At 50.0% G+C, this 13,126-nt stretch overlaps 1 protein-coding gene across 6 annotated transcripts in view; it reads left to right on the top strand.

Annotated features, from left to right (window-relative positions):
• COL27A1 (collagen type XXVII alpha 1 chain) overlaps positions 1-6,717 on the top strand; it is a 144,088-nt gene extending 137,371 nt beyond the window's left edge. For all 6 annotated transcript variants that reach the window (XM_070518882.1, XM_070518886.1, XM_070518884.1 and 3 more), the window contains 2 exons: positions 4,373-4,591; positions 5,410-6,717. In XM_070518882.1, coding sequence (XP_070374983.1) covers positions 4,373-4,591; positions 5,410-5,556 — 366 coding nt within the window. In that variant the 3' untranslated portion in view covers positions 5,557-6,717. The remainder of the gene's footprint in view (positions 1-4,372; positions 4,592-5,409) is intronic.
• The last annotated feature ends 6,409 nt before the right edge of the window (positions 6,718-13,126 follow it).

Genomic DNA, 13,126 nt, shown 5'->3' with positions numbered 1-13,126 from the left:
CTCTCCTACAAATTAATTTTGGCAAAGCATCTGGAGGTAGAGAGACAGAGAAAAAATCACACATACGTAACATACATCCAGAGACATACATATACTCACAGCCGAACACAGAGACCCTGTAGCTTCTGTTGCAAAATTTTAGCTGTGAATCAGGTACAGCAACATAAAACTCACTAGTTTATGAGTAATATTGGGCTCCAAATTGTGTCTGGTGGATGGAAGAAGTTATGGTTACCCACTCCGATAACTAAATCTTCTTAATATTTGTGGAGAAAACTTTTTTCTTTTTCTTTTTTGAGGAAGATTAGCCCGGAGCTAGCATTTGCTGCCAATCCTCCTCTTTTTGCTGAGGAAGACTGGCCCTGAGCTAACATCCATGCCCAACTTCCTCTACTTTATGTGTGGGACGCCTACCACAGCATGGCTTTTGCCCAGCGGTGCCATGTCCACACCCGAGATCCAAACCAGCCAACCCCAGGCCACGGAGAAGCAGAACATGTGAACTTATCCACTGTGCCACCGGGCCAGCCCCTAGAGAAGACTTTGAAGATTTGTATTTGTCCTTGACAAGTTATCTTAAGGAGACTGTGAGCGAGATTGGGGGCAAGAGAGCTTTTATAGCCGTTTGTGTTTCAAGAGGCTTCTTCCCGCCCTTTTTTTCCTTCAGTCCCAGGTGGTTGTGGGCAGAGTTTTTGTTACCTCCTGGGGTGTTTGCATTTCAAAGACATGGCCAGATTTACATCTTCACGGGAGAGGGAAAGGATGTAAGTTTTCTGCGAGGACTTTTAGCCCAGGTTGTATGGTTTTGGCAGCCCCAATAAAATGTAGTGGTGCAGCCCCGTGATTGGGGGGAGCGCCCTGTAAAAACAATTCTTTGGACTCAGGCTCACATGGGGCCTCTTTGGAGCTGGAAATGAAGACTGGGCCGTTTGGGTCATTATGGTCGTGGAAATGATAAACTCCTTGGGTTGTGCCAATTCTGTGCAACTGGAGATAGTCCTCATCTTGATGTTTTCTTTCACTGTGAGCCTTAGCCATCTTCACTGTGATGGAAGGGTGGACATGGCGCCAGGCAGTAAACATCCAAGTCAGAAGAGGAGGGGCCAGGCTGGCCGGGTGGTGCAGCAGTTAAGTGCGCATGTTCCACTTCGGCGGCCCAGGGTTCGCCAGTTGGGATCCTGGGTGCAGACATGGCACTGCTTCTCAAGCCATGCTGTGGTAGGCGTCCCACATATAAAAGTGGAGGAAGATGGGCAGAGATGTTAGCTCAGGGCCAGTCTTCCTCAGCAAAAAAGAGGAGGATTGGCAGCAGATGTTAGCTCAGGGCTAATCTTCCTCAAAAAAAAAAAAAAAAAAGAAGAGGAGGAAGGGCCCTGGTACAAATATCGGGGCTCTAGGGACCTTTGCCTCCCCTTTTCTATCTTCCTCCTCCCTGGAGGCCTCGATAACCCTGTCAGCTTTCCCCTTGGTGGCACGGACACCTTGTGGGGCACATTTCTTAGTCCCGCCCTATTCAGGAGAAAGCCGAGGGGCCTCAGGGTCTGTGGTGTCTCGGAGGAAGCCAGCATATAGCCAGGATGGATCTTTCAGAAAGCTGTGGACTTCGGGGTCTTCAGAGACAAATTGGCCAGTTGACATTTCGGCAGCCCTGAGTAACAATTCAGTGCCCATTCCAAAAAAAACCAACGAATAAACAAAAAAACCCAAAATAGCCAGTTAGCCCCCCTCTCTCCTTCCTGCTGCGTAAAATCTTTAAGAAAGGTTTGAATTTTAGTTAAGGTATAGTTTTTAAATCTCAGTTTCTACTTCTTGCTTTTTTTCTTTTTCTTTCTTTTTTTTTTTGGAGGAAGATTAGCCCTCAGCTAACTACTGCCAGTCCTCCTCTTTTTGCTGAGGAAGCCTGGCTCTGAGCTAACATCCGTGCCCATCTTCCTCTAGTTTATACGTGGGATGCCTACCACAGCATGGCTGCCAAGCAGTGCCGTGTCCGCACCCGGGATCCGAACCAGCGAACCCCGGGCCGCCGAGAAGCAGAACGTGCGAACTTAACCGCTGCGCCACCGGGCTGGCCCCAACTTCTTGCTTTTTTTCTTGTTACCTTAATCTTGTGTGTTGTGACTGGAAGTTTTTAGATGACATCGCTGTGAGCCCTCTTCCTGGGTGGCTGCTTTCCTTTCAGGATTTTCTCAAGAGATCTCTCTAAGCTTGGTCTGCTTCCACTAGCATGATGTGTGCAGAGTCTTTGGGAAAAGCCCTCAGGCCTCCGGAGCGTCACTCCAGAGTCTCGGCATGGTGGTTATGCCATGGCACTGAGCAAGCCTAGGGAGCTTCCTCGGGGTTTTGCATTTGTCAAGGAGCTGGTTTGCCTCCTCAGGGTTCTTAGGAGGCACTGGCACCAGATGTTCACGACATTTATATTTGCCCATTAATTTTTTTTTTTATTTTTTTTAAAGATTTTATTTTTTTCCTTTTTCTCCCCAAAGCCCCCTGGTACATAGTTGTATATTCTTCGTTGTGGGTTCTTCTAGTTGTGGCATGTGGGACGCTGCCTCAGCGTGGTCTGATGAGCAGTGCCATGTCCACGCCCAGGATTCGAACCAACGAAACACTGGACCGCCTGCAGCGGAGCGCGCAAACTTAACCACTCGGCCACGGGGCCAGCCCCGTCCATTAATTTTTTTAGTGACATCACACCCGGGATTAGACCCATAATATCCCACTAGGTCAGGGGGTGAACAGCGAAGCAGTGGGTGAAGTGGTGGCTCAGAGACCACAGGCTTCTGTTATATCTTCCTCTGCTGGTGCCATTGGTTTCTGGGTGCAAGGCTATTTCACTCTTCTGCGTTAGGACACATAGTCCTGGCACGACCTGCTGACTCAGTGGTCGCAGGCATAGGTCTGCCATCCTCCTCACCTATGGGAATCTCTTTGTCATGCCTTTAGCTCAGAGCCTCTCCTTGGATGACAATAATAGCCTTGTGATCCAGTCCACCCTCCTTAGCTCTCCTTGGCCTTGAGGCATGGAGGAACCTTACATACATTAAGGCCTTTGTAATTAGTGGTCTAATCGTCTTGCTAGACGATATGGCCTTGATCAGGCTGCTCTCACGAGATCACTGGGTTATTACGGCAGCTGTGACCTTTTGGGTTGGATCCCCACAGGAAACACATGACAGAGGTAATATGTGAAAGCATGCAGTGGTGTGACAGACCTCAGGAAGTGGCTCTCCCTTCCCAGATGGTGTTACCCACCTGAGTTAGGTGGTTAGGAAGCAAGCTGCAGGCAAAGGGCATTCCCCTTGGTTCATTGCAAGGGCAGTCACGCGGTCCTGCCGACTACGCCAGTTGTTCTGTGCTGGTCTCAGCCTATCCACATCCTACGGCTGGACTCTTGCTTGTGGTTCTTACCAGGATTTCAAGATGCTCTTCAGCAGTTACCATCAGGAAACTTTGAAAAACTAAAGGTTTCTTACTTACAGGACCTACAAATTACACAGCACACCTGGGGACACACAGTGAGGTCCCAGGTAGAGAGAGAAAGGGCACATGGGCCTGGGGTTCTGCTTTTATTAGGGTCAAGGGTGGTGGCCTAGGGTTTCATGGGCTCGTGAATTTAAAAACTTAAGAGCGGGAATTTAAAGCACGAGCAGAGAAAAAAACAAGTGGCCTAAATGGTTAGTTATCGAAATCAACCAAGACCTAAAGCAAAGGAGGCTTGGTGGTGGGAGGTGGCCTGGCTCTTTATCTGGTCATGTGGCCGGCCGTGTGTTTATTCCAGATCACCGTCTTTGAAGTGAATGCCTCAGCAATCAAAACTTAAGTCAGGCACCTGTATTACAAAAAAGAGAAAACCCAACTGTCAGGGCTCCCATGACAACCCCTGAAGCCACCATGCCATCCTATTTGTTGTCAGCTCTGCCATTTCCAGCAGCACCCACCCCACCCCACCCCACCCCACCCCACTCCACTGGAATATTGGGACTTAGGAGGGACAGAAAGTCACTTCTCATTTCCTCTGCACTCCAACGGCCTCTCAATCTTGGGCAAGACTCTCATCTTCTCTGGGCCTCTGGAAACCAGCTCAGCTCAAAAGACCCCTCCATACACTAGGGAGGATCAGATGACACCAGGACCCTTGCAGCCCTGGCCCCAGGGTCACACAGATCTCGGTCCTTTCCCTTCCTTGTTACCCTTTGGCTGTGAGACTGGCTCACGCAGACCTCAATTTCCATATCTTTCAAGTGGGCACCCATCTGGGAGCATGCTTGGGAAATGCCTGCCAGGAGACCATTCATCCCCACGCTATCCAGAGAAAGGCGAGGAAGGTAGGCAGCCAAGCCTGACCCGGTCTTGTGGCTTGTTTCTTCCCCAGGTCGAGTTTGCCGTCAGCCGGGTCCAGATGAATTTTCTGCACCTCCTTAGCTCTGAGGTGACGCAGCATATCACCATCCACTGCCTTAACATGACCGTGTGGCAGGAGAGCACCGGACAGACCCCAGCCAAGCAGGCCGTGCGCTTCCGGGCCTGGAATGGGCAAATCTTTGAAGCCGGGGGTCAGTTCAGGCCGGAGGTGTCCGTGGATGGCTGCAAGGTAACTCTGGGAGCCCCTCACAGACCCCTCATGCAGAACAAGTGGAAAAATTTATTTTTATTATAAAGTTATATATGACAATTTTATACTATGTTAGTATGATCTGTATAATTTTTATCTTTATGCGGTAATTTTATCATGACAGCCTCATAAGATTGTTTTTATTCACTTTCCTCTCTGGGAACCTTCTGAGGGAAGATCTGGGCTCGTAAAAGCCAACCAGCTGGTAAATGCTATACTTATTTGCAAGGCTGCCTATAGGCGGTTGTATTTCTACTATTCTCTCTATCCCCGCTCTGATCAGGCTAATTTCTTCTCTTAAGATTTTCGGTCATTTTCAGATATCTAAAACAGGTGGGTTGTTGGGGGAGAGGGAGACAGAAAGTTGCCCCCAAAAACGGGTTCACAAAATTACACAAAACTGGTAATACGCAATGTTAGTGAGGAGGTGGGGAAACTGACACTCTCACACAAAGCTATTTAGAAAAAAGAAATAGGCAGAGACATTGGGACAGCAGCTAGATATATAATCAGAGCCTTGGAAATGTACCTATCTTTTGATCCCGCAATTCTTCTAGAATTTGATCTCGGGAAGTAACTAAGAACGTGCACAAAGTTTTAGCTACAATGATGTTCATTACAGCATCAGTTACAAGAAAAAAAATTAGAAGCAATCTAAATGGACAAAGACAAGTCGTCATGATAGTGAAATACCCCATGACGATTAAAAATTGTGAGGACAGGTGATGGGGAAATGCACATGATACAGGATGAGGACCCTGATGGATACATGCGTCCTCTTTTCCATCGACCCTCAGGTCCAGGATGGCCGCTGGCATCAGACGCTCTTCACCTTCCGGACCCAGGACCCCCAGCAGCTGCCCATTGTCGGCGTGGACAACCTCCCTCCTGCCTCATCCGGGAAGCAGTACCGCCTCGAAGTTGGACCTGCCTGCTTCCTCTGACCTCTGACCTCCTGGCTCCTCTAGGCCTCGTGGGGGAGGGAAGAGGAAGAGGCTGCAAAGGGAGGGTACCTAGGGGCAGGTGAGCCCAGGAGAGGTAGCTCCCCCGCCCCGGCATCCTTGGGCAGGCCCCAGCTGTTGTCTGCCCAGTAGAAGTGGCCTGGGCAGGGGGAGGGGTGGGTGGGTAGCAGGGCCCCGGGTGATGTTGGGAACAATGGATCCCAGCTCAACCCCAAAGACCAACCAAAGAGCCAGCCAGAGCAAGCTGGGCCTGCAACCCGCCTGAGCCCCGCGGCCTGTCTCCCAGCTCTGCGGCCACCCCCTTCTCTCCCAGCTTCCTGCCCAAAGAGCCCCACATTCCAGCTCGAGGGAAGGGGGCGTCTCGTCCGCTGGTCCCTGTGGGGGCGCTTTGATGTGCAATATTAGAGAGGAGACATGAAAAAGGAGAAAAGGAAAGAAAGAAGTATATATATTTTATTTAAACAAACACAAAGGAGGTGCGTTCCTATTTTTTTCACCAGAGAAACAGGTGAGAGAGAGAATGAACAGCCAGAGGGCGGGAAGCGGCGGGGGCGAGGCGAGATCCTCGGGGCTGGGGGGCCACGCGTGCTACCTCCCACTGTGAAACCCCTGGTGCTCGCAATTGTCTCGTAGCGTTTGTGATTTTTTTAAGGAAAAAAAAAACCTATTTAAGATTCTGAAGGTGCTAGCATTTTTGCCACAGACTTTGAAGCAACACGTTGATGTGGGGTTATCAGCCACATTTTTCTCTCTCCTCCAAATGACCAAGTTTGGGGACGTTTTCGATTTTCCTGCCATCGCCCTTGTGCTCATCAGGTAATCTGCTAAGGAGGGGAAAAAAAAAAAAAAAAGGAAAAAGAAAAAAAAAAAAAGCAAAGCAAAAAAATACCAAAAAAAACTATCAGAAACAGAAGTAGAAGGATTTTACCTTTTAACTTATAGACGTTGAAACGTTTGTCGTCTTGAAGGCAGGGGGTGGTCTGAGCTTGAAGCATTGTGACTTGGCCTTTCACGGCCCTGCAAGGAAGTCAGGCTTGTCTTGGAGGGAGCGATCGAGACTGGAGAATCCTGGGAGAAGTCTTGACCTTGAGGAAACCAGTGAGCAGAGTTGGGTCAGGGCTGGCCTTGGAGGTGGAATAGAAATATGGAACCGTCTCCCGGAGCCGCATACCATCCCCCAAGGTCCTCCCATCCAGGAGCTCGTCCTTCCAAGATGCAATCATCACTCTTGCTTTTTCGTTGTCATTAAATTCTGTAGAAACCCAGCGTCATTAGCTGCCAATGTAAACGTGGGCTGAGAAACAGTAATTATGGGAATCTTGGAGTTCAGCATCATAGCGGTCCTCAGTGTCGTCTGAATTGTCCTGTCTCAGCGAACCAGTCAACATCCAGGTTGATTTTGAGATGATTTTAACTATGGAATTATTTTTATAGAAGGGGAAATTTTATGTGAAAGCCTATTTGTGTCTTTTTTTTTTTTTTTCTAAAGTTGTGTCTTTGGGAATTGGATTTGATTTTCATTATTTAATACCTCACTCTGGCCCACCCTCCCCACTGGACACTTCCTGTCTCCTCGCCCTCCTGCCCCAGCCCGGATGCTCCCCGTGGAAGTGCGTTTTGGTAGCAGCTCGGGCCTCATCTCAGTGCTCGGTGTCCGCACGCCGCCAGTCTCAACCTGGCCTCTGTCTCGTTCTTGGGTTTTTCTGCTGTCCTCGTTGATGTCTCTGTCCACGTCAGTGTGTTAAAACCCCAGTGGGTTCCATTTCTCCTTTTCCCTTCTGGATTTTAAATAAATATTTAAAACTGAGGCAATGGAATGATGCATCTGTGGCCGTGTGCTTCTTTGAAAAGCCGGGAGGGAGGTTTCTGGCAGGGCTGGGGGCCCGGGAGACGATGCTCAGAGGATGCCCTGCTTAGGCGGCTTCTCCCAAAGGAGCAAAAGACAGGGAGAGATATGGTGCCTGGGGGGGGGGGCGCTAAAAGTGAGGGGGTCCAGGACCCATAGTGTATTGGTTTCTTAGGGATGCTGTAACTATACCACCAACCTCGTGGCTTAAAACAACAGAAATGCATTGACTTTTTTTTTTCTTTTGAGGAAGATTAGCCCTGAGCTAACATCTGCCACCAATTCTCCTCTTTTTTGCTGAGGAAGACTGGTCCTGAGCTAACAGCCATGTCCATCTCCCTCTACTTTATATGTGGGACACCTGCCTCAGCATGGCTTGCCAAGTGGTGTGTAGGTCCACGCCTGGGATCCAAACCGGTAAACCCTGGGCTGATGAAGTAGAATGAGCGAACTTAACTGCTGCTCCACCAGGCCGGCCCCAGACATGCATTCTTTCCTGGCCCTGGAGGCTGGAAGTCTGAAATCAAAGTGTTGGCAGGGCCATGATCCATCTGACGCCTCTGGGGAGGTTCCTTACTTGGTCCAGCTCCTGGTGGCCCCAGGCCTTCCTTGGCTTGTGGCTGCAGCCCCTCCGTCTCTGCCTCTGTAGTCTCATGACCTTCTCCCTGTGTGTCTCTGTTTGGCATCCTTCTAGAAGGACACCAGTCATACTGGAGGAGGGCCCACCCTCAAGACCCCATCTTAACTTGATTACATCTGCAAAGACCCCCTTTCCAACTAAAGCCACACTCACAGGTCACCAGGCTAGGACTTCAGCATATCTTTCTGGGGGACACAATTCAACCCCTAACACACAGGGAGGAGGGTATGGAGGTTCTCATGAGCAACTCCTTTTTTTTTTTATCATGGCAAAATACACCTCACATAAAACTTACCTTCACAATGTTGTCCCACCGTCACGACTATCTAGTTTCAGAACATATTCATCACCCCTAAAGGTGGCTCCACACCCATGAAGCGGTCCCCCCAGCCCCCCTTTAAAAACCACAAATCTGCTCCCATCTGTGGCTCTGCCTACGGTGGATATTTCATATAAATGGAATCCTACAATATAAGACATTTTGTGATGGATTTCTTTCATTTAGCATCATGTTTTCAAGGCTCATCCCTTTGGGGCATGTGTCAGTGCTTCATCCCTTTTTATGGCTGAGTAATATTCCACTGCAGTGGCTAGACCACATTGCTTTATCCATTCGTCCATTGATGGACATTTGGGTTGTCTCCATCTTTTGGCAATTGTGAATTGTGCTTCAGGTTGAGCAATTCTTAACCTGTGAGATTCTTGAGAGAGGCCACACCATCACTTGCCTTAGAAGACGTGAGGGAGAGTCTGGGAAACAGCCAGATTTATCAAATAAAATTACAGGACACCCAGATAAATTTGGATTTCGGATAAATAGTATGTACTTTTTTTTAGCATAAGTATATCCCATTCAATATTGGGGACGTACTTATACCTATTGGGCCTGGAACCCCTATTTTCTGAACCTGGGTTCAGAGTTCTTTCTTCCTTAGCTTCTTCCTCCTTCCCTGGGACCTTAGATGAATCAGAACTTTTCTGCTCTTCTCATTTAGGAAAAAAACAAATCACAAGTAGTTGAGTTTGTATCCATGATTTTATGTTTTAAAAATTTTCTCTAGGTTTCCAGATCATCAGTCTACTTACAGCTCGGTCTTCTCTGCCCTCCCATCCCACAACTACCCCCGGACCATGAGCACCAGGAGCTGCTGTCCTGGCCTGGCCCCCAGAGTCCTGTCCACACAGCCCAGGATTTATGGTCCAGAAGGACCTGGTGATTCCCAGGTCCCAAGTATGCCCTCTCACTTCACTCAGAGGGCAGCTGAAGCCCAGGGATGTGCCTGAGGTCCCCGGGTGAGACCGAGCTGCCATTCAAACCCCAGACTGCAGAGGGCACTGTCACATGCATTAGACCAGCGGCTCGTTGTGGTCCCTGGAATTTGCAGAAGCCACACACCTGGGAGATGGCTACAGAGGCACATTTTTTGGCCCCATCCCAAACCTACTGCATCACAAACCCCGAGGTGGGGCCCAGCAATCTATGTTTTAAGAAGCCTTCCTGGAGATTCCATGCAAGCTCACGTCCCAAGAATCATGGCCCTGCACTGTTTCCTAAATCTGGAAAACCGATTTCCAGCACTGGAGGAAAAAAACCTTGGAAATGAGATAAGAACGGTCTTTTCGTTTCTTTGACTGCCAAGTAAAAGAAATTGAGACAGAGTGGCCTATTTCCTGAGATCTGCCATATATGGTCACCCCCTGAGCGTGCCCAGCTGTTCCATCACACTTCCCATTTTGCAGATGGGAAAGCTCAGTCACTTTACTGTCTGTTTTCCCCGTAGAAAGCTCCGTGAGGGCAGGGGATGGACCCTGTTCTCTGCTGTAGCACAGAGCTCAGCATGTCGTAGGCACTCCGACTTTTTAAGCCACTGCTCACAGGAAGTGTCATCTTCATTGCCTCGACATGCATTTACCAGCAGCGCCTTCCCTGCATAAAGCTGCGGGTGGGCGCTGGAGTCACAGAGACAGGTCTGACAGCGTGTCTGAGGGGCTCTGAGTCTGGTGGAGGCAGCTGGAGGAGCTGGACCTTGTGTGGTCAAGGGTTAGGAAGGCGGGGAGCAGGAGGCCAGGTGTAGGGGGGCAGGGGAGCAAAAAGTGGCACAGCTGATGCAATCTTGGCACAGGGAGGATAGTCACGAGGTGACACGGATGGATCAGGATCTCCAGAGAAACAGAACAAATAGGATGTGTGTGCATGCGTGTGGGTGTGCATGTGAGCTTGTGTGGGTGTGTGTGCGTGTACAAAGAGATTTATTACGAGGAATTGGCTCACATGATCATGATGGCTGGTGAGTCCCAAGATCTGCAGAGTGACTTGGCAAGCTGGAGACCCTGGAGAGCTGACAATGTCGTTCTAGTCTGTAGGCTGGCAGGCTTGAGACCCAGCAAGAACAGATGTTTCAGTTCATGACCGAAGGCAGGAAAAGACTGATGTGCATCTCAAGCAATCAGGCAGGAGGGGTTCTCCTACCCAGCCTTTCCATTCCATTCAGGCCTTCAACAGATTAAACGAGGCCCACCCACAGCTGGGAGGGCAATCTGTTCTACTCACTCAACCCATTCAAATGTTAATCTCATCCAAAAACACCGTCACAGACACACCCAGAATGTTTAATCGGCCATCTGGGTACCCGTGGCCCAGTTAAGTCGACACATAAAATTAACCATCACAAGCTGAGGCTGAGAGAGAATGAATACAGGTTAGCCAGATGGGGAAGGGCATTAGGGGGAGACAGAACAGCACCTGCCAAGGCCCATAAGTAGTGCTGTGCATTTGAGGAACAGTAAGCATCTCAAAGTGGTGCCACAGGGTACTGCGTGGGGACACCCAGGGTACTTGGCTTGGAATAGGACGAGCCTCAGGTTTGCACAGGGTGTGGGTTGGCCAAGCTGGGTTTGAGCCACAGTTGGGGCGCTGGAGCTGAGCTGTCCAGGAGGCAGCTGGCTGAGCTGGGAGCACAGGAGAGGCGTCTGTGCCACCCGCAGTCGGAGCTCCAGAGCCACCAGCCGCAGCTGCATGGCTTTGAAGACGTGGCAGGACACGAGAGGGACAGGAAGAAAGGCCAGAGGGAGAAGGGAAGGGGGCCTACGTTCAAATGAGACCCATGCAACTCTCGGCCCCGTCCACGCTCCAGGAGGGCCTCTGCGACCTGACGAGTGAGACACTGAACCTGGGACAGCTTGTTTTCAGCAGGAACAGATAGGAGGTCATTGGGGACAGGAGGTGGCTCTTCCCGAGCTGGCAGCACCTGCCTTTCCCAATCTCCCATTGCACAACTAAGCATCGGGAAACAGCCAGGGTGGCCCTCCCAGGCCCAGCCAACTCCACAAAGCCCAGGCCGGCCTGTGTTTGCTCTGTCCACAGTGAATCAAGCCCCAGTGGGGACAGTGACACCCCACCGTGACCAGCAGCCTGGCGCCTGGACAGTGAGGGCGGTGCAGGCAAGAAGGGGAGGGGCTGGCAGGTGCATTGCTGTCCCGGGTGGGTCAGTCCCTCTCTCTGAGCCTCAGTTTCTCCCTCTGCAAAATGGGGATGCTCTGCCCTTCCTGGCTTGCCAACCAGAGACAGGGCCATTGTTTGATAATAGTGGGGTGAACCGTATGAAACTGAATGATATTTAACTGCGTTTGACCCATCGAATCATCAAATCCACAGTTTCGTATGTTTCCACCCAATAATAGCACCATTCAAAATAAGAGTGGCCACCATGTCTGTGCACCAACCGTGCACCGGGAGCCGTGTTGAGTGTGGCGTGTTTTCCTCTTAGACACAACCCCTGCGTCACGTGTTAGTCCCCCGGCCCGTCAGATGATGGAACCAAGGTCCAAAGACGTTACATAAGCTGCCCAAAATCACGAAAACAGGATTTGAACTTCAGCGGATCTTCTTTTGGGGGACTTCCTCAGCCCCCGCCCAAAGCTCCTAATGAGGACCAGTCGCTCTGCCCATGTATTCTTCACGGCTGCTCATCCAGGAAATCACAAATTAGTCATCAGACGCAGCTCAGCCCGGGCTTTGAGGAAGACACACGCATTAAGTGGCTTTCTCAGGAAATGAATCATTTCAAATGGATGCATTTCCCTGAGTATCTAAACCTCCTTGTTTTCATCATGTCACCTTACCTCTCGGGGCCATTGTCGCCTCATCTGTCTAGTGGGGAAAATATCCTTTGTCTCTGAAGCTTCTATAGACACATTTTTGCTTTTTGATGTCTTTAGAAGTGGGATGGAACCTGCAGTCCCTGAAATATTTATGTAACGCAGAAGTCTTTCTTTCTCCCCCACCCCGGCTTGTCCTGAAACTGATGGAGACGGTTATCACCATTGGCGGACCCTTAGAAGCAAGTTGGTTTCCTTTAGCAAGCATTTGGCAAATGTGAACTGATTTAATCCTCCTGACAACCAAAGAACTAGGTACCATTTTTATCCCCATTTTATAGGAAGAGAAATCGAGGCACAGAGAAGTTAAGTAACTTGTCCAAGGTCACACAGCTAGGAAGGGATAGAGCCGGACAACACTTCACCACCATCCTACACTGCCTTGATTGCTTTTCTGTCTCTTTCTTTCCTGCCAAACTCCTCTTGACATTGTGCCAGGGCCAGATGGAGTGGCGGGCTCGGAGGGCTGCCCAGAACCTCAATCCGTAGAGAGAGTAAAGCGTCTTTGAAACATAAGAAGATGGAGAAAATTGTACTGTCAGGGTGAGCGCAGGGTGCACCTGGGGGAGCTACTTGGATAGCCTCCTAGAAGGAGAGTGAGACCCCCGAGGGGCAGCCTGAGCGACAGTGAGGGTGTTGAGGACCACCCGCCCCTCCAAGGACAGCCACTCCATTGCTCACTCTAAGGGAAACTTTTGCCAACTGACAAAAACAGAAACCAGTTTAAGAGAAAAGCGTTTATTTGGGGTCAAAGAATTGCAATTGGGGGAGCACAGATCTGGGAGAAACCCAAATAGTGTCCCGGTTACAGGGCAGGGGCTTGGGGTTTTTACGGGGAGAGGAGGACGAGGTGAGTCGTATGAAAGGAGAGGTCAGTGGTACCAGATGAGGTGAGGCTAGGCTTGCAC

The sequence above is a fragment of the Equus asinus genome, chromosome 10, assembly GCF_041296235.1.
Source record: "Equus asinus isolate D_3611 breed Donkey chromosome 10, EquAss-T2T_v2, whole genome shotgun sequence".
NCBI lineage: Eukaryota > Metazoa > Chordata > Mammalia > Perissodactyla > Equidae > Equus > Equus asinus.
This window is presented reverse-complemented; position numbering and strand designations above follow the sequence as displayed.